Source organism: Trachypithecus francoisi, unplaced genomic scaffold (genome assembly GCF_009764315.1).
Source record: "Trachypithecus francoisi isolate TF-2019V2 unplaced genomic scaffold, Tfra_2.0 Lachesis_group8, whole genome shotgun sequence".
Lineage (NCBI taxonomy): Eukaryota > Metazoa > Chordata > Mammalia > Primates > Cercopithecidae > Trachypithecus > Trachypithecus francoisi.
The window spans coordinates 638,763-653,951 of record NW_022681473.1 but is presented as its reverse complement, the minus strand read 5'-3'; the positions used below and the strand labels follow the sequence as shown (position 1 = coordinate 653,951).

At 64.2% G+C, this 15,189-nt stretch overlaps 3 protein-coding genes across 18 annotated transcripts; 1 reads left to right on the top strand and 2 right to left on the bottom strand.

The window, feature by feature from the left end:
• Nucleotides 1–44: 44 nt before the first annotated feature.
• Nucleotides 45–2,816, top strand: POLR2L (RNA polymerase II subunit L). The gene is made up of 2 exons (XM_033204066.1): nucleotides 45–298; nucleotides 2,539–2,816. Exons 1-2 carry the CDS (start codon nucleotides 72–74, stop codon nucleotides 2,645–2,647), a joined length of 336 nt encoding a protein of 111 aa, XP_033059957.1. The 5' UTR covers nucleotides 45–71; the 3' UTR covers nucleotides 2,648–2,816.
• Nucleotides 2,817–4,179: 1,363 nt separating this feature from the next.
• On the bottom strand, nucleotides 4,180–9,348 carry CD151 (CD151 molecule (Raph blood group)). 14 transcript variants are annotated; one of them, XM_033204048.1, is made up of 9 exons: nucleotides 9,181–9,348; nucleotides 7,682–7,743; nucleotides 6,792–6,879; nucleotides 6,497–6,688; nucleotides 6,100–6,174; nucleotides 5,591–5,695; nucleotides 5,327–5,485; nucleotides 4,956–5,042; nucleotides 4,180–4,852 (listed from the first exon to the last, which is right to left on the bottom strand). In XM_033204048.1, the coding sequence occupies exons 3-9, from the start codon at nucleotides 6,870–6,872 to the stop codon at nucleotides 4,793–4,795; spliced, it is 759 nt and encodes a 252-aa protein (XP_033059939.1). In that variant the 5' UTR covers nucleotides 6,873–6,879; nucleotides 7,682–7,743; nucleotides 9,181–9,348; the 3' UTR covers nucleotides 4,180–4,792. The 14 variants fall into 14 exon arrangements, with proteins under 14 accessions (XP_033059939.1, XP_033059946.1, XP_033059937.1 ...); XM_033204055.1 differs by having other exon boundaries at nucleotides 7,686–7,743; nucleotides 9,181–9,274; XM_033204046.1 differs by having other exon boundaries at nucleotides 6,792–7,007; nucleotides 9,181–9,273.
• Nucleotides 9,349–10,217: 869 nt separating this feature from the next.
• On the bottom strand, nucleotides 10,218–14,692 carry CRACR2B (calcium release activated channel regulator 2B). 3 transcript variants are annotated; one of them, XM_033204026.1, is made up of 10 exons: nucleotides 14,570–14,692; nucleotides 13,481–13,677; nucleotides 13,291–13,402; nucleotides 12,699–12,891; nucleotides 12,098–12,262; nucleotides 11,893–11,980; nucleotides 11,517–11,609; nucleotides 11,183–11,349; nucleotides 10,919–10,990; nucleotides 10,218–10,678 (listed from the first exon to the last, which is right to left on the bottom strand). In XM_033204026.1, the coding sequence occupies exons 1-10, from the start codon at nucleotides 14,625–14,627 to the stop codon at nucleotides 10,501–10,503; spliced, it is 1,323 nt and encodes a 440-aa protein (XP_033059917.1). In that variant the 5' UTR covers nucleotides 14,628–14,692; the 3' UTR covers nucleotides 10,218–10,500. The 3 variants fall into 3 exon arrangements, with proteins under 3 accessions (XP_033059917.1, XP_033059918.1, XP_033059919.1); XM_033204027.1 differs by having other exon boundaries at nucleotides 12,098–12,244; XM_033204028.1 differs by lacking the exon at nucleotides 10,919–10,990.
• Between the last annotated feature and the right edge of the window lie 497 nt (nucleotides 14,693–15,189).

The window sequence follows — 15,189 nt, the reverse complement described above, 5'->3', positions numbered from 1 at the left end:
CAGGAGCCCCGGGCCGCATGGGGAATCCCCATGGCGGCGGAAACTGCGGCCAGCGGCGCCGGGGCCAGTGGATGAACGGCCGGGGCAGCGGAGAACGAGCAGAGCCGGTCCCCCCGCGACAGTGGACGCGCCCTGGGCGGGGCCTGGGGGAGTTCTTCCCGTGCGGCCGGACGGGGCCGGGCAGTCTGGGACGCGCCGCCGCCATGATCATTCCTGTGCGGTGTTTCACTTGCGGCAAGATCGTCGGCAACAAGTGGGAGGCCTACCTGGGGCTGCTGCAGGCCGAGTACACTGAGGGGTGAGGCGCGGGCTGGGGCCGGGCCTGGGGGCTGAGTCCGTCCTGGGGTGCGGGCCGGGGCGGGAGGCGCAGCGCTGCCTGCGGCCGGCGCTCCATGAGCAGCTTCATGCCCGGCCACTCCGGCCCGGCTCTGTGATCTGCTTTCGGGAGAACATTGTCCCCTGAAGTCTGGGGAGAGAACGGAGTTGAGCTTCAAACCAGTGGTGTCCTGGGGATTCTAGGTGGCCTGGCGGGTGGCAGGCGTCTTGTCACCCGCAGTAAAGCCCGTGGCCTCCGCCCTAATCTCCTGTCTCTGCCCCCAGACCCACCCCATGTCCTGCAAACCTCGCTGCAGGACAGGCGGGCGCGGCGGCTCACGCCTGTAATCCCAGAAGTTTGGGAGGCCAAGGCGACAGGCTTGCTTGAGCCCAGGAGGTCGAGACCAGCCTGGACAACCTAGGGAGACCCTGATCTCCAGAAATTTTCTCTTTTTTTTTTTTTCTTTTTTGGGACGGAGTCTCGCTCTGTCCCCCAGGCTGGAGTGCAGCGGCGCGATCTCGGCTCAGTGCAATCTCTGCTTCCTGGGCTCCAGCAATTCTCCTGCCTCAACCTCCCGAGTAGCCGGGACTACAGGCGTGTGCCACCATGCCCGGCTAATTTTTGTATTTTTAGTAGAGATAGGAGTTCGCCACGTTGGCCAGGCTGGTCTCGAACTCCTGACCTCAAGTGATCCACCTGCCTCGGCCTCCTGGAGTGCTGAGATTACAGGCGTGAGCCACCGCCCCTGGCCCTCTTATCTTTTTAATTCGCCGGACTTGGTGGTGCACACCTGTGGTCCCAGCGACTTGGGAGGCTGAGGTGAAAGAATCGCTTGAGCCTGGGAGGCAGATGAAGATTTCAGTGAGCCGAGATCATGCCACTGCACTCCAGCCTGGATGAGAGAGTGAAACTCCATTTCACACACACACACAGAAAAAGAAATGCAGGGCAGACTTGCTGACCACCCTCATCATCGGGCTTTGTAGGGGAGGCATCCTTCTGTGCTTGTCCCTCAGTACTGCTGTCACCACCATGCCTGAGTCTTGGTGCCCCTGCTGGAGTCTGACCCTTGCCTGCTGAGTCCTGGTCACATGTGAATCCCCAGGCTCGTGTGTGCCAGCCTGCCATAGGCTCTCAGTGCAGCTTGCTGGACGAATGAGGAAAGCGAGTGGGCTGCTAGAGTGAGTGGCTGGTGGTCTGTCCAAACCCTTTCCCAGGGATATGAATGGCAGGGGCCTCCCGTGTGGCCTCCCATGTGGCCTCCCCTTTCCCAAGCTTCTGTCTCTACACGTTGGAGCCATCAGTGTGGGAGTTTTCTGGAGGTCTTGATGGTGACTGGACCTTGGTCCCAGGAAAATTAAAGCTTCTAATTGGCTTGGGAAATGGGAGAGGTGGCTCCCTGGAGAAGCAGTCTCTCCCTGATTGAAGGCAGCAGAGGTGAGGAAAGACCCCCACAGCGGCAGAGGTGGCTTGCTCTGGCCGGGGTGGGGGATGAACCAGCTAAGGGCAGGCCCCTGGAGAGCTACCCTGCTGTGGCTGGTGCGGGATGAGGGCAGCTGCACATCAGGACCTTGGTGGCCTTGGTTTTCTATGCTCCCCCCAATTACTTCTAGTTTTCTTTTTTTTTTTTTTTTTTTTTTTTGAGACGGAGTCTCGCTCTGTGGCCTGGGCTGGAGTGCAGTGGCCGGATCTCAGCTCACGGCAAGCTCCGCCTCCCGGGTTTACGCCATTCTCCTGCCTCAGCCTCCTGAGTAGCTGGGACTACAGGCGCCCGCCACCTCGCCCGGCTAGTTTTTTTGCATTTTTTAGTAGAGACGGGGTTTCACCATGTTAGCCAGGATGGTCTCGATCTCCTGACCTCGTGATCTGCCCGCCTCGGCCTCCCAAAGTGCTGGGATTACAGGCTTGAGCCACCGCGCCCGGCCAACTTCTAGTTTTCATTTGTATTTCTTACACGTGTTAGACACACATATGTACAGCCAGAGTAGGTGGGAGAGGAGGCTCCTCACGCTCCACCCAGGGGTCTGGGCATTGCCAGGTTACTCTAGCCAGGATGGTACTGCTAGGTCTCAACTTCTGATCCGGGGGAATGTGTTCGCCTTGCCGGTAGCAGGGGGGTGAGGCCAGCAGGCAGTGAGAGGCAGCTTGGATGTGGGCTCCAGGCCTGTGCAGACCGTGGAGAACTCAGCTGGCCTCTCTGTTCCTCCCCTCGCTTGACACAGGGATGCACTGGACGCCCTGGGCCTGAAACGCTACTGCTGCCGCCGGATGCTGCTGGCCCACGTGGACCTGATCGAGAAGCTGCTCAATTATGCACCCCTGGAGAAGTGATCAGGCTGGAGTCTGCCTACCTGCCATGTTGACCATGGGCCATGAGCATCCTGCCCCAAGTTCACGAGGCTGAGGCATCCAGGAGCTGGCGCAATGCCTTGCCACAGCGTGTGTGTGTGTCCCATCCCCCACTCTGAAGGAACTAGCCAGTAAAGGTCTTTCAGAACTACCAAGGTCCCAGCCCTCACTAGGATGTCAGGGGCCAGGACTAGGCCCAGCTCTCACACTGGGGCAGCCCAGGGAAGCCGACTGGGCCATGAACGCTCCCACCCTGGGGCCAGCCTGTTCCACAGGCACCCCTGCAGGAGGTGCTGCCAGGAGAGCTTCCCATCTTGGGGCTCTTTGAGGTTCCCTCCTTCTGGGTGCTCTTCAGGCTGAGCACAGAGGCTCCTGCACCCTCTCTGTTGGAATCTGAAGAGCCAGATTTAGGCCAGGCGCAGTGGTTCACCCCTATAATCCCAGCACTTTGGGAGGCCAAGGCGGGCGGATCACGAGGTCAGGAGATCGAGGCCATGCTGGCTAACACGGTGAAACCCCGTCTCTACTAAAAATACAAAAACAAAAAAAAACAGCCAGGCGAGGTGCCGGGTGCCTGTAGTCCCAGCTACTCGGGAGGCTGAGGCAGGAGACTGGCATGAACCCGGGAGAGGGGAGCTTGCAGTGAGCTGAGATTGCACCACTGCACTCCAGCCTGGGTGACAGTGATCCATCTCCAAAAAAAAAAAAAACCAGATCTTCTGTCCCGGGCCCAGTCTTTGCTATGGTCTCGGCTGCCAGCACCTGCTGGCCCCTGCCCACTGCTGCCTGTCCCTGAGGGTCCCACCCGAGCCTAGCAGGGAGGGCAGGCCTTAAGACGCCCCTAGCTGGCTTGGGAGGCAGCCCTGAGGAGGCCCTGCTGTCCAGGCAGTGCTGCCAGCAAGCACCCCAGGTCAGATGGCCCTGCTGCTGAGATACCTGACGTGGTGTCCTCTGGTGGGGGAGGATGGGTCTGCCTGAGGGTCTTCAGTTCTGAGCCTTAGGGACAGGAGCCTGGGCAGCGGGGGGGTACAGTGACTGAGCCCTGGCTCCCGTCTCCAGGGTACCTCTGCCAGCCACCAGGCTCTGGTACCTCCCACCCTTGCCCCCAGCAGGGCCTATAGGCTTCACCATGTAAACCCCCTCACCCTACTGCCCCCACCCATCTGCCTGACGCCTCTCTTACCTGGGCACAGTCCCCAGTCTGCACCGTTCTCATGTCTGCTCCCCACCATGACCAGAAGGGTCTTTGGAAACCCATTTTTCCTCTCCCCCAGGGGCTCTGAACACACCACCATCTCACCATTTAGGAACATGCTCAGTTCTTTCTGCTGTGAGACCTGAGCTTGGCTGTGCTTGACCTGGCATCAGACCTCCCCCTTCCCTGGAGCCCCATGGGGGCTGTGTCCTGGCTCTGCCCTTCTTTGTCCTGACGCTGAGGGGGGGTCTGTCTACCCTGCTGGACGTGAGGGGCCCTGAGAACAGACCACCATCTGTCTGTCACCAGCACAGCGAGCTCGTCCATCTGCCCCACAAGTGTTTATTGAGCACCTGTATGTGGCAGGGATGGTTGTAGGCATCTGGGTACAGCAGTGAACAAAACCAGGAGGCCCCTGCCCCGCACAGGCACATGGACGGGGCAGTGCACAGTGACCGCGGTGGGGAAGACAGCAGGGGCTCTGACGGAGACGAGGCCTGGGTGGGGAGGGGCAGAAGCCCAGGCCCAAGGGTCAGAGCTTACTCGGCTTCTCTGACTGTGATGGGGCCATGTGGCTGCAAGGCAAAGCCCCAGTCCCTGAAGGGCCTGGGGTGTGAAGGGCTTCTCCCCCTGCTGGGAACACTCAGCCTTGCCCCACTCAGCAAGGCCCCTTCCAGCCTGCATGTGACCACCAGGCAGTGTGTTCAGGGAGCCCCACAAAACACCCCTGATCCCGTCGTCCCACCGGCCCCCCTCACTTCCCTGCTGGGCTTTGGTGTGCAGCGAAAGGCACTTGAAGCTGTCTCTGGGATTGGGGTCCCCAGAGGTTATGGTGATGGCACAGGGTGGGTGTCACCAGGGAGCCCAGCCCCTGGCACTTAGTAGTCTCAGCTCAGTAGTTGGGTGCAGCAGCAGCAAGGCCCAGGGCAGGGTCAGTAGTGCTCCAGCTTGAGGCTCCTGTACAGGCAGCATGTGAAGATCATGCCAAAGACCTGTGTGCAGAGCCAGGCGGGCATAAGTAGACGCCGTGGGGCCAGCAGCCACTGCCCTGCCCCATGTCCCCAACAAGATGCCCGTCACCCCGTGTGCCCTCACCTGCACACAGGCAATGCCGGTCCCCACAGCCCCAATGACCCTGAGGTGCTCCTGGATGAAGGTCTCCAACTTGGTGATGCAGCCGCCCTGCGGGGCACAGATGGGTGCTGAAGGTGGGCCCAGTGGGCACTTCCCACTGGCCCCCACCACCTTCAGGGTGTGGCCATGCCCACCCCTAGCACCTAGGCAGCCAGGCCACTGACAGCTCAGCCAGCCACTGGGCTGCCTAGTCACCTCCTCCTAAGATATTGGAGGCGTGGTCTCACTGCCCACATCCGGCCACTGGGGTGACCCCATACCTCCTCATAGATACTGGAGGCCCCCCACACCACCTCATAGATACTGGAGATGTGGTTCCACTGCCCACCCACCTCCACCTTGTAGATGTTGGAGGCATGGTCCCGCTGCCCACAACCGGCCACCACCGTCTTGCAGCAGCTGTCGGGGACCACGCGGCCACCGGCCTCCCCTGAGCGGATCCACTCACTGTCCCGCCAGTCCTGTGAGTTGTTGCTGCCACAGCAGTGGAACTGCATCAAGAACAAGGCTGGGGATGAGACCTGGGACCAGAGGCTCCTGCAGAGGTCCAGGGAGGCCTTGGGGATGCATGCGCCCTCCCAGCACCACCCACCCACCTCCTGCTGCAGCTGGTCCACAGCGCTGGTCACGGCCTCGTGGCCCGGCTGGTGGTAGCGCTTGGCCATGGTGTCCTTCAGGTTCTCCTTGAGCTCTGTGTTCAGCTGGGGTTGGGGTGCAAGAAACTTCAGTCTCAGTCTAAGACCTTCCAAAGTGGGGCTGACAGAGCCCCAGGATGGCCTGCGGGGAGGCCCACGTCCCGGCTCAGAGCCAGAGGGAAGGGCTGAGGTCAGACCACGGCGTGAGGGGAGGTTGGGTGGTGCCAGGACCGTCACCAGGGTGACAGTGGAGTGCGGCAGAGGCAGAGATGGCTTCCGGATCCCCTGGACACCTGCCTGACCCCATGTGCCCCTGCAGAGACCTAGACCCCACCTCCAGGGCCCAGTGGCCCGTTGGTCAGCTCTGGGACTGTGGGGATAGGGGCTGGGGCTAGCCATGCGTGTGCATCTGTGTCTGTCCACCCCACCTGTGCATGTCTGTCTCTGAATGGCCTGCCCAGGCCCCTCACCTGCTGGTAGTAGACATAGGCGAGGACACCAGCGATGATCTCCAGCAGAAAGATGATGAGGAGCAGGATGAAGTACTGGGTGGGGGGGGAGGGGTGCACAAGGAGGCCTAGTTCTGAGGCCTAGTGCCTGGGCACTTCAGAGCAGAGTCCCCACCCCGGCTCCCCAGGCTCCAGGTGGGGGCTGAGGGGTGGCCACCCTCCCTGAAGGTTTCTTGTGGAGCTAGTGTCTTCCCTCAGCTGGTCCAGCGGGAATGTGGGGACCCACAGGACTAGGCAGGGGTGGAAGGACCGTGACCCCCCAGGTGAGCACAGCAAGGCACAGGTTCAAAGCCTGCAGCCACAACCCCCTTGGGCCCCATCCAAACCACCCTGCCCCGTGGTCCTGCACCCTACTGACCAGGCGCAACAGGTTCCGACGCTCCTTGAAGGTGGCACAGCAGCCCAAAACCCCAGTCACCATGACGACGGCGCCCGCCACCACCAGGATGTAGGCTGTGGCCAGGTAGGTGCCCGAGGCCAGGAGGCTGATGTAGTCACTCTTGAGGGCCAGCGTCCAGATGCCCACTGCCATCACAGCCAGGCCAGCCAGCTACAAGCAGTACACACCAGTCACCGCGTCTGCCCAGGTCTGACGGTGGTCCAGGAGGGGCGGGGGTGGGGGTGGGGGTGGGGGCAAGGCGACCCCTCCTCACCCAGAAGCAGCAGTTGTAGGTAAACAGCAGGTACTTGAGGCAAATGGTGCCACATGTTGTCTTCTCGTTGAACTCACCCATCCTGGGGCTGGGGAGGCAGGGGAGGGGTCAGCGGGGCCTGATGGGGACAGACAGGCGGAGGGAACACAGATGCCCAAGCCAGCCCGGGAGTCGGGTGGAGCCAGCCACTGTCCTGGGAGACCTGCGAAGGAGCCCCTGTGGGAACAGGACGTGTCACCTCCTGGCGACTCAGGAGCCCTGACCAGGTGCAGCCACGAGAGACCCCTGGTGCCCACAGATAGGATGGGGGTCATGGAGGACCTCCCATCATCACTGCTGACTCACCCCTGCTGGCGGCCCGGGGAGGAAGCCCTAGCGGGTACCTCGGGTGAGCTCATGCCAGCCTGCCCGCCCCCCACAGCATTCCCGAGGCCCCACGTCACAGGCTGACAGGAGCCTACGGGCCTGCAGTGAGGGTGGAGGAGGCCACTCAGAGACAGCAGAGGGGCAGGGGCTCAGACAGGCCCCAGCTTTTCTAAGGCTCTCCAGGCCTGTTTACGGTCTGTTAAAGGGCAGCCCTTCCTTCCTCCTGGCCCGAGTGGGGAGAATGGAGCATGGAGGCAGGTGGAGCCTGGCAGCCTGCGAGGGTTTTTCCTGGACAGGGGAGCCACACCAACACAAGGGGGCAGCGCAGACAGGCTGTGCCCCTCCCCAGAGGCCCCGTGCCCTGCCCAACATGCAGCAGTGGGTAAGCTGTGAGCACAGGGAAGGCAGGGAGGGCATGGGATGCAGACAGCAGGTGAGCGCCCCGGGCCACAGTTCCAGACAGCACAGCCAGGCCTGGACTTTCACCGCCCTGCTTGCTCTGCCCCACCCTGCCCAGCACACACCAACCCGGCTGGGAACGACTCCTCTGCAGGACACGTGGACAGAAGCTCCCCAGGACTCTAGGCTAGAGGAGCAAGAACATGTGAGGTCACAGGTTACAGGTCTGGCCCAAGGGCCAGAGTGGGCTGGGTTCATTCTGGAGGCAGAGAGAGGAGTGGCCAAGCCTGGTATTTTAGTCTGGGCTAGGGTGGGGCAAGGCAGAGAACATGTCTTTTCTTTTTTTCCTTTTTTTGAGACAGAGTTTCGCTCTGTCACCCAGGCTGGAGTGCAATGGTAGGATCTCGATCTCGGCTCACTGCAACCTCCACCTCCTGAGTTCTAGCAATTCTCCTGCCTCATTCTCCAGAGTCACTGGGATTACAGGCGCCCACCACCACGCCCAGCTAATGTTTGTATTTTTAGTAGAGACAGGGTTTCACCATGTTGACCAGGCTGGTCTTGAACTCCTGACCTTAGGTGTTCCACCCGCCTTGGCCTCCCAGGGCAGAGGACATTCCCAGACAGTGTCTGATCCTGGGAGGGACCTCATGCCTTCCCCAGGTGCCCCACTCTTGGCCTTCGCTCCAGGCCCATCACTGGCCCTTCCCCCGCAAACAGCAGCAGCAGCTACAGCCTGGGAAAGAGGCATCATGAAGCTGGGGGAGACAGACCTGACCACTGAGCTGAGAGGGGACATTCACCCTCCATGAAGCCCGGGGCCTAAATACACCCACGAGGGGTGGCACGAGCAGACCCTGCCACCAGCGGGGCGGTGTGCCTGCCAATGATGCGGGGATGTGTGTCTGTCACCGAGGCGGGGGGATGTGTGAGCCCCTCACGGATCTGCCCCTGGCCTGGCTGTGGGGTCCCAGGCTTTCTGGAGAGGCTGGTTCAGGGCACAGATGCGGCCTCCACCGCGAGGACACAGGCGACCCGCTGAAGAGTGGCCCCTCTTCGCAGGAATGCCTCGTCCCTCTGAACCCCCTGGGAAAAGGCCATTCAAAAATAGCTCTCCGGCCCTCCCGGAGTCCCCGGGACCCGCACCAGGCCCCTGGGCGACCCGCGCCCTATCAGGGGGACCCCCAGTCGGGGGGACCTGGGACTCCGCGCCTGCCAAGCGTCCCTGGGGCACTGCAATGAGGTCACCGCCGCCGACCCCGCCCGGAGCGGCCAATGGCGCGCCCACAGGCACGCGGGCGGGGGCGGCTGCGGGCGGAGGGAAGGCGGCCGTGTCCAGGGACAATGAGCAGGGTGTCCAGGCTGCGCGTCCCGGGACCCCTGGGCCGAAGGGTGCCGTCAGGCCGGTCCAAGCGTCCGGGAGGCGCCTCTCTCACCCGACCCGCGCCCGCCTCCCGCGGAAGGGCCTGCGAAGGAGCTGGGCCAGGCGGTGGGTGAGGCCTCCCGGAACCTCCCGGCGCCTGCGGCTGGGCCTCCGGGACTGGGACGCGCAGGGCCTTCGGCTTCCTAGTTCCCCTCGTTCCCCTCGCGTCGCTCGGCCGGGCTGCCGTGACGTCGCACTCACCTACCACTCGTCGGAGTCCGGGACCGGGCGGCGGCGGCGGCGGCTGCGGGGGCGGCGGCTCCCAGCGCTGAGAATGCGCGGCCCGGCGCCTGCGAGGGGGACGCCCCGCCCCGCCCCGGCCTCAAGCCCCGCCCGCGGCGGCAGGAGCTCGGCAGGTCTGAACCCGCGTGGCGGTCGGGAGCCGGTGGGTGTAGGCGCTGGGGGTCGACCCCACACTGCGGAGGCCGGGCGAGCTGCAGCCCTGGGGATGCCAACAGCCCATCGAGGGCTCATCTGGTCCAGGGACAGAGGAGCTGGGCGGGAGGCGGGCCTGGAGGTAAGACGGCGACCAGCCCAGCCAGAGGCCCTGGGCTGTGGCGACCGGGCCCTCCTCCATGCCCAACCCCCATCTCTTTCTCAGCACCCAGGAACCGCCCAGAGGCTGCAGGGGTCGGCAGAACGGATGCCGGCCTGGGGGAGGGGAGGGCCTAGCGCTGTGAGTAGATGCAGGAGAGGGGCAACTCTGCGTGCAGTGTGGACAGCCTGGAGACCCGGGCAGGCCTGGGGTCCCAGCGAGAGATACCCATGGGGTTCTGGGGGGCCCATGCCCTCCAGACTGGAAGGGGCCACTGGGAGCGGTGCGAGGAAGTGAGGGAGGAATGGTAGGGCCGGCCTAGGGCTGCACCAAGACACCGAGAGTGGGAGTGAGGAAGGAGGGGGCTCCCCACCCACCAAGCTCATTCATCACTGCCACAGGTGAGGACCAGCATGGGAGGGGGTAGCCGACTGAGGCTAGGAACTGCCCGGGCTCCCTGGTGAGACAGTGGGGAACCCTGATCCACACACTGGTGAGGGCCTTGTGGAGGCTCCAGCCTTGATGGGTAGTGTGAGTTTGGGGCATGACCAGGGACACAAGAGGACATGCAGGACCTCAGCCCCATCGCCGCAGGCCCGCGCTCCCTGTGTTCACCCACACAGCACGTGTGCACAGTGCCCACCTCATGCATGTGGTACACACAGGCTGTGGCTCCCAGACGCGCGGAAGGCCCAAGAGGATGCAGGGCAGTCAGTAGGTTTTATTTGAGGAGGGGGGTTTTCTGCTGAACTGAGTTGGGGTTGATTGGGGACAGAGCGAAGACTGGCAGAGGGCACACGGGACCCTCACCACTCCCTGGACCCTGACCACTCCCAGGCTAGGTCCTTCGTGTCTTCAGTTCTTCAGTCAGGTGAGCCTGGGGCCCCCTGGGGAGAGCCCGCATCCTGAGTGGGCACCCCCTACCCATGACAAGCCTCCCAGAAGAGCAGCTTCTAGCTGATGCTCTGTGAGTCACTCGGAGCTGGTCACCGGGCACTGGGAAGGTGGCCAGAGCCGCGTCTGTGGGGCCGAGTCCAGCAGCAGCAGCAGCAGCAGCAGGTGGGCCCAGGCAGGTGGGCAGTGGTCAGAGCCTTCCTGCGGCTGCCACCCACCTGCCTGGCCTCGCAGGCGTCCCTGTCATCCCGCAGCCGTGTGTTCAGTTCCCTAGGGAAGGAGGAGTTGGACATTGAGAGGGTCTGAGGGGTCTCAAGATTGGGGGGAGGCAGGCTCTGACTCCCCTCAGACCGAAGAGAGGTGTCTGGCTGGGACTGCAGCGTGAGGGGTGAAAGGCAGACATAAGAAAAGACTTCCAGTGGAGTACAGCGGCAGCCAAGAATGTTGGGGAGCTTGGAGCCCCCAAGCTCTGCTGAGCCCCTTCCTTCTCCGACCTGAGCCTGACTGTACCTGAGCAGCTCCAGTTGCCGTAGCAGGCTGTCTTTCTCTTTCTGCATGTTCCTGGAGACGGCGACCACCTCTCTGTGGGTGGCAGGTGGTGATTCGGCTGCAGGAAGGCTCCTTGGGGAGCCCCAGGACCCCCTAGAAGACCCTCCCTCCCACTGGGCGGGCCTGGGACTTGAGATGGGGATGAAAGTGGCCCAGAGCTGAGCGCCTGTCGGCCCCGCCCGCGGGACACATACCGGGACCCGCCCCAGCCCTGTCCCCCGGCACCTTTGGGTTTGCTCCTGGCGGCCTCGCGCTTCGCTCTCCAGCCTGCGGATCTGCTCCTGCGCCCCCTCCAGCTGCGTTCGCAGCGCCTCGTGGGCCCGCCACAGCTGGGAGTTCTGGGCCTGCGCCTCCAGGTGCTCCGCAGCCCGGGCCTGCAGCTGCTGTTCTAACTGGAGGGTGGAAGCGTGGAAGGATGGAGACCGGCAAGGAACGCCCCCTCTTCCCCGGGGTGCTGCGCGGGCCCCAGGCTCCAGACAACCCGGGGACTGGGGACGCTGAGGCACAGAGGGAGAGTGCACGGGTGACCCTGGGGACGGGACAGGGGCCAGGTGCTCACCTCCCGCTGCCGCAAGCCCGCACGTTCCAGGTCCTGCTCGCGGCTCTGCAGCTCCAGCTCCAGGCGGCTTCTCCGCTCCCCGCGGGCGAAGTTCTGGGACGCAGGGAGGACCACTGAGCCTCCGCTGGCCGCCCGGCCATGCAAAAGAGGTACACGGAGGGCCAGGGTCTGGGAGTGGGCCAGGGCGGAGCGGGGTCGGGTGGAGAAAACCGGGCGGGGGTGATGGGTGAGGCCCAGCGGGGTCTCCTAGGGCTGAGGGCAGCCCGGGCCCGCGGAGGTGGGGCCGTCGGGGAGGGATTAATTCGGAGAAGGCGAAGCCAGGGAGGCCAGCGCGGTGGGATTGGGCCTGGCGGGAGGGGCGGGGCCCGAGACCCACCTGACTCGGCTGGCGCCGGCTCTGCTCGCGAAGCTGCTCCGTCTCCTCGTACAGAGCGCGCACCTCCCTCTCGTGCTCGCTCTCGCGCCTTCGGGGGACCAGGCGACCCCGGATGAGAACTTGCCAGTGCTACAGCCCCCCGGCACCACCTCTGCTGTTACCGTGAGGCCCTCCACTGGCTCCCAGACCCCACCCCGGCCCTCACCTCCGCAGCGCCTGCTCCAGGCCGTCGCGCTCCCGGGCCGCCTCCTCCAGGCAGGCTGACGCGCGTATCAGAACATCCTCGAAAGAGCTCAGCAACTCGGGGCGCTCGCGCTGCAGCCGGGTCCAGAGCGTCCTCACAGCCCGCTGCCTGGAGGGCGGGCGGGAACTGAGGCTGGAGCTGGCAGAGGCGGGGAGCAGGCTCCCCTCCGCCAACGGCAAACCCTTAGGAGACTCCTTCGTCCCTGGGCAGGACAGGAGCACTTGCAGGGTGCAGGGCATCCCTCCCGTGAGCGCTTTCGCCCCTGCCCCGCGTGCGTGGTCGGTGTGCGTATGCCGGGCAGTGCCAGTATGTGGCCCCGCGCCCGGCGCTGCCCCTCCTCCCTGCAGCCCTGGCTGCTGCCTCATGAAATGCAAATTCTGCGGGAAATCACGCCGGGTCCCTCCCAAGGAGTCGCAGCTGACGCTAGGCTAGGCCTGAGCCGCCCTAGAGACCCTGTGCAGGAACACAAGGGCAGACAGCCTGTGCAGGTGACAAGGGCAGACAGCATTCAGGCAGAGAAACAGCAGAGGGGGCAGTGGGAGCGGGGCCAGCGCCGACTCACTCGCCCAGGACCGGGGCCACCCCCAGTTGCTCCAACACAGTGTGGAATCGCTCCTCCTCTTCCTCCTCCTCCTCCTCATCCAGGGAGGCCCCCGTGTCCTGCATGTCCAGCCAGCCCCAGCCCGACTCAAAGGTCTCCTCGGGAGTCCTGCGGGGGGTCGCTCCCTGGGCCGACTCCACCCCCACAAACATCCCTGTGGGGGCATGGAGTGAGCGATTACCACCGCTGTGGGTCGCCACCCTGGCTCTGTCCCCGTTCACCCTCCCAACAAGTATCCTGCCCTCTCTCAGGGCCCAGTTTCCTGTTTTTCTTCCTTATTCTGGTCCTATTGGCCTGGGAACAAGAGGTGACAGGCCGGCTCCCAGCCCCACCGGAGCTTAGCATGGGAGAGGAGGTGGGGGGCAGGAAGGTCAGCTCCACACACTGGACAGCAGCTGGGAGCCCCCAAGCGCCAGTGCGTGCAGACACCAGCACCGGCCCTGGAGGGAGGAGGAGGAGAGGCACAGGCAGCCCTCGGGGCGCCACAGGTGCCAGGCCTCCAGATCAGGCCTCCAGCTCTGGGCAGTGGGAGATAGGCAGACCTCAGGCTCACCCAGGCCCAGGCAGAACTCCCGGGCAGTGAGAAAGCCAGTGTGAGCCTGGTCCAGACTTTCAAACACGGCCTCCAGCTGCTCTGGTGTGAGGGGCAGGTCGCTCTGGAGACCCTGGTCAGGGAAGGAGAGCAGAGATGAGCTGCTGTGGTCAACCAGGGCCGAAGCAGTCTCTTGGAGCAGGGGACTCACCTGCAGGTCGTGCCTGGTGATGAAACCCTTGGCCTCCTTGTCACACAGCAGAAATAGCTCCTGGGCCTGCTCCAGCATTGCAGCCCATGGCCCTGCAGAGCCCCCCTCGAGTTCCCCCTCCTCCTCCTGGTCCTCATCAGCCCCAGGCTTTCCAGGGCTGGCCATGGGAGCAGGGGGCCTCAGTTGGCCTTCAGGTGCTGTGAAGCCAAGGGAGGGTCAGAAGAAATTCAGGAGGGGAGAAGATGGGGTGCAAATATGTCTGACGGCTCAGCTGAGAGCCCTCCCTGTAGCAGGTGGGAAGGTGGGTGGAAGGCAAGGTGGGGCCAAGGGGGTGGGGGAGGAAAATGCTGCAGGGTTGGGGTGTCACTGGGGTGGGTGATGCAGGCTCAGGACCTGTGAGTACTGCCCCAATGGGTCTGGCATCTCAGGAGGTTGGAACCCAGGGAGAGGCTACAGCCCTAGGAGGGGCTGCCGACTTTGGGAGAGGGGCTGGAGGTGAGGGCAATCTCAGGGGCCAGTGGAGAAAACCTGGTGATAAGGAAGTTGGGATCCTGAAAGCTGAGAGGAGCTGGCTTCAGGTCAGTGAGGGAGGAGCCCGTCACGCTGTGCAACTGGAGATCTGATCCCAAGTGAGGGCTCAACCAGTCCTGACCAAGTCCTTAGACCCTGGCCTGGGCCTGTGTGGCCCAGCCTCATGACAGCTGGCAGGCAAGGCAAACTTCTCCCTTCTGCCCATTGGCCCTTCCCTCCCCACAACTAAGCGGACACACTGCAGGGACAAGGTCCCAGCCTGCGGAGCCTTGCGCCTCTGACGATCCACACAGAAACACTCAGATTCGAGACCTAACACCCCTGCCCCCCAACACTAAGGCCCTTCCCTGTCCCAGAACTCCCTGGGGCCTCCCTTCCCACCTCCTTGCAGGGACACCCCTCCTCCTAACCAGAGCCACCTGTCCTTCACACAGTGTCCTAATCCCGGATTTCCCAAAGCTGCTCCCCAGCAAAACCCGCCTTCCCCAACCAGGGAGCTGTGATCCTCTCCCCTCACTCCCCGCCCAGGGTCCTTCCAGGTTCCTTAGCCCAGGCGACCTTCAAAGAGGGCAAGTCTGGGCAGGTGAGAGAAGGGGACACAAGAGGCCAGGGCCATTGCCTCCAAGCCACGTTGTCGCCTCTCCCTCCGGCTTGCCGGCTAGACCGGAGGTCCACCCAGGCCGGAAGCCGCGTGGCGGCAGGGCCCCAGGGAGCTGGGAGGGTGGGCTGGCTGGGTGGGGCGGCCAGCCGCCTGCGCGCCCCGAAACTCTGAGGTACAAGCCCGCCCTTACCCCTGCCGCCGCGCGCCCCGAGTGGGTAACTGGAGTTCCCGACCGAGACGCTCAGGTTTGGCGCGGGCCACAGCGGCCCCGAGGGGGTGCCGGCGGCGGGTGCCGGGCGGGCGGCGGTGGAGGGGCCTCAGCGGCGGGACCAGCGGTCACCTACCTGCGAACTGCGCCGCCGCACCTGCCGCGCGCCCGGGCCGCTCCTCCCGGAAACGCTGGGCGCGCCCCGCCCCAGCTGGGACTCGGACGGGGCGCCGGGGGCACCGGGCCCGGAGCGACCCCTGCCGCCTCCCAGGCAGCGAGACCCCTGCTTGGGCCGGCCCCGGGAGGAGCCGCTGTCGCCTGTCCCCGCCTCTCTGCGCTGCCCCGGCTGCCCGATCCGTGGAGGCTCGA

Excerpts from the sequence above, each read along its gene's own strand:
- POLR2L (XM_033204066.1), top strand. The coding sequence starts at position 72 with ATGAACGGCCGGGGCAGCGGAGAACGAGCAGAGCCGGTCCCCCCGCGA. Across the intron at positions 299-2,538 it reads CAGGCCGAGTACACTGAGGG|GGATGCACTGGACGCCCTGG; the intron begins GTGAGGCGCGGG and ends CGCTTGACACAG.
- CD151 (XM_033204048.1), bottom strand. The coding sequence starts at position 6,872 with ATGGGTGAGTTCAACGAGAAGACAACATGTGGCACCATTTGCCTCAAG. Across the intron at positions 6,689-6,791 it reads CCTACAACTGCTGCTTCTGG|CTGGCTGGCCTGGCTGTGAT; the intron begins GTGAGGAGGGGT and ends TACTGCTTGTAG. Across the intron at positions 4,853-4,955 it reads CCGGCATTGCCTGTGTGCAG|GTCTTTGGCATGATCTTCAC; the intron begins GTGAGGGCACAC and ends CTCTGCACACAG.
- CRACR2B (XM_033204026.1), bottom strand. The coding sequence starts at position 14,627 with ATGGCCCTGGCCTCTTGTGTCCCCTTCTCTCACCTGCCCAGACTTGCC. Across the intron at positions 12,892-13,290 it reads GGAGTTCTGCCTGGGCCTGG|GGATGTTTGTGGGGGTGGAG; the intron begins GTGAGCCTGAGG and ends ATGCCCCCACAG. Across the intron at positions 12,263-12,698 it reads GTGGCCCCGGTCCTGGGCGA|TTCCCGCCCGCCCTCCAGGC; the intron begins GTGAGTCGGCGC and ends CTCCAGCCTCAG.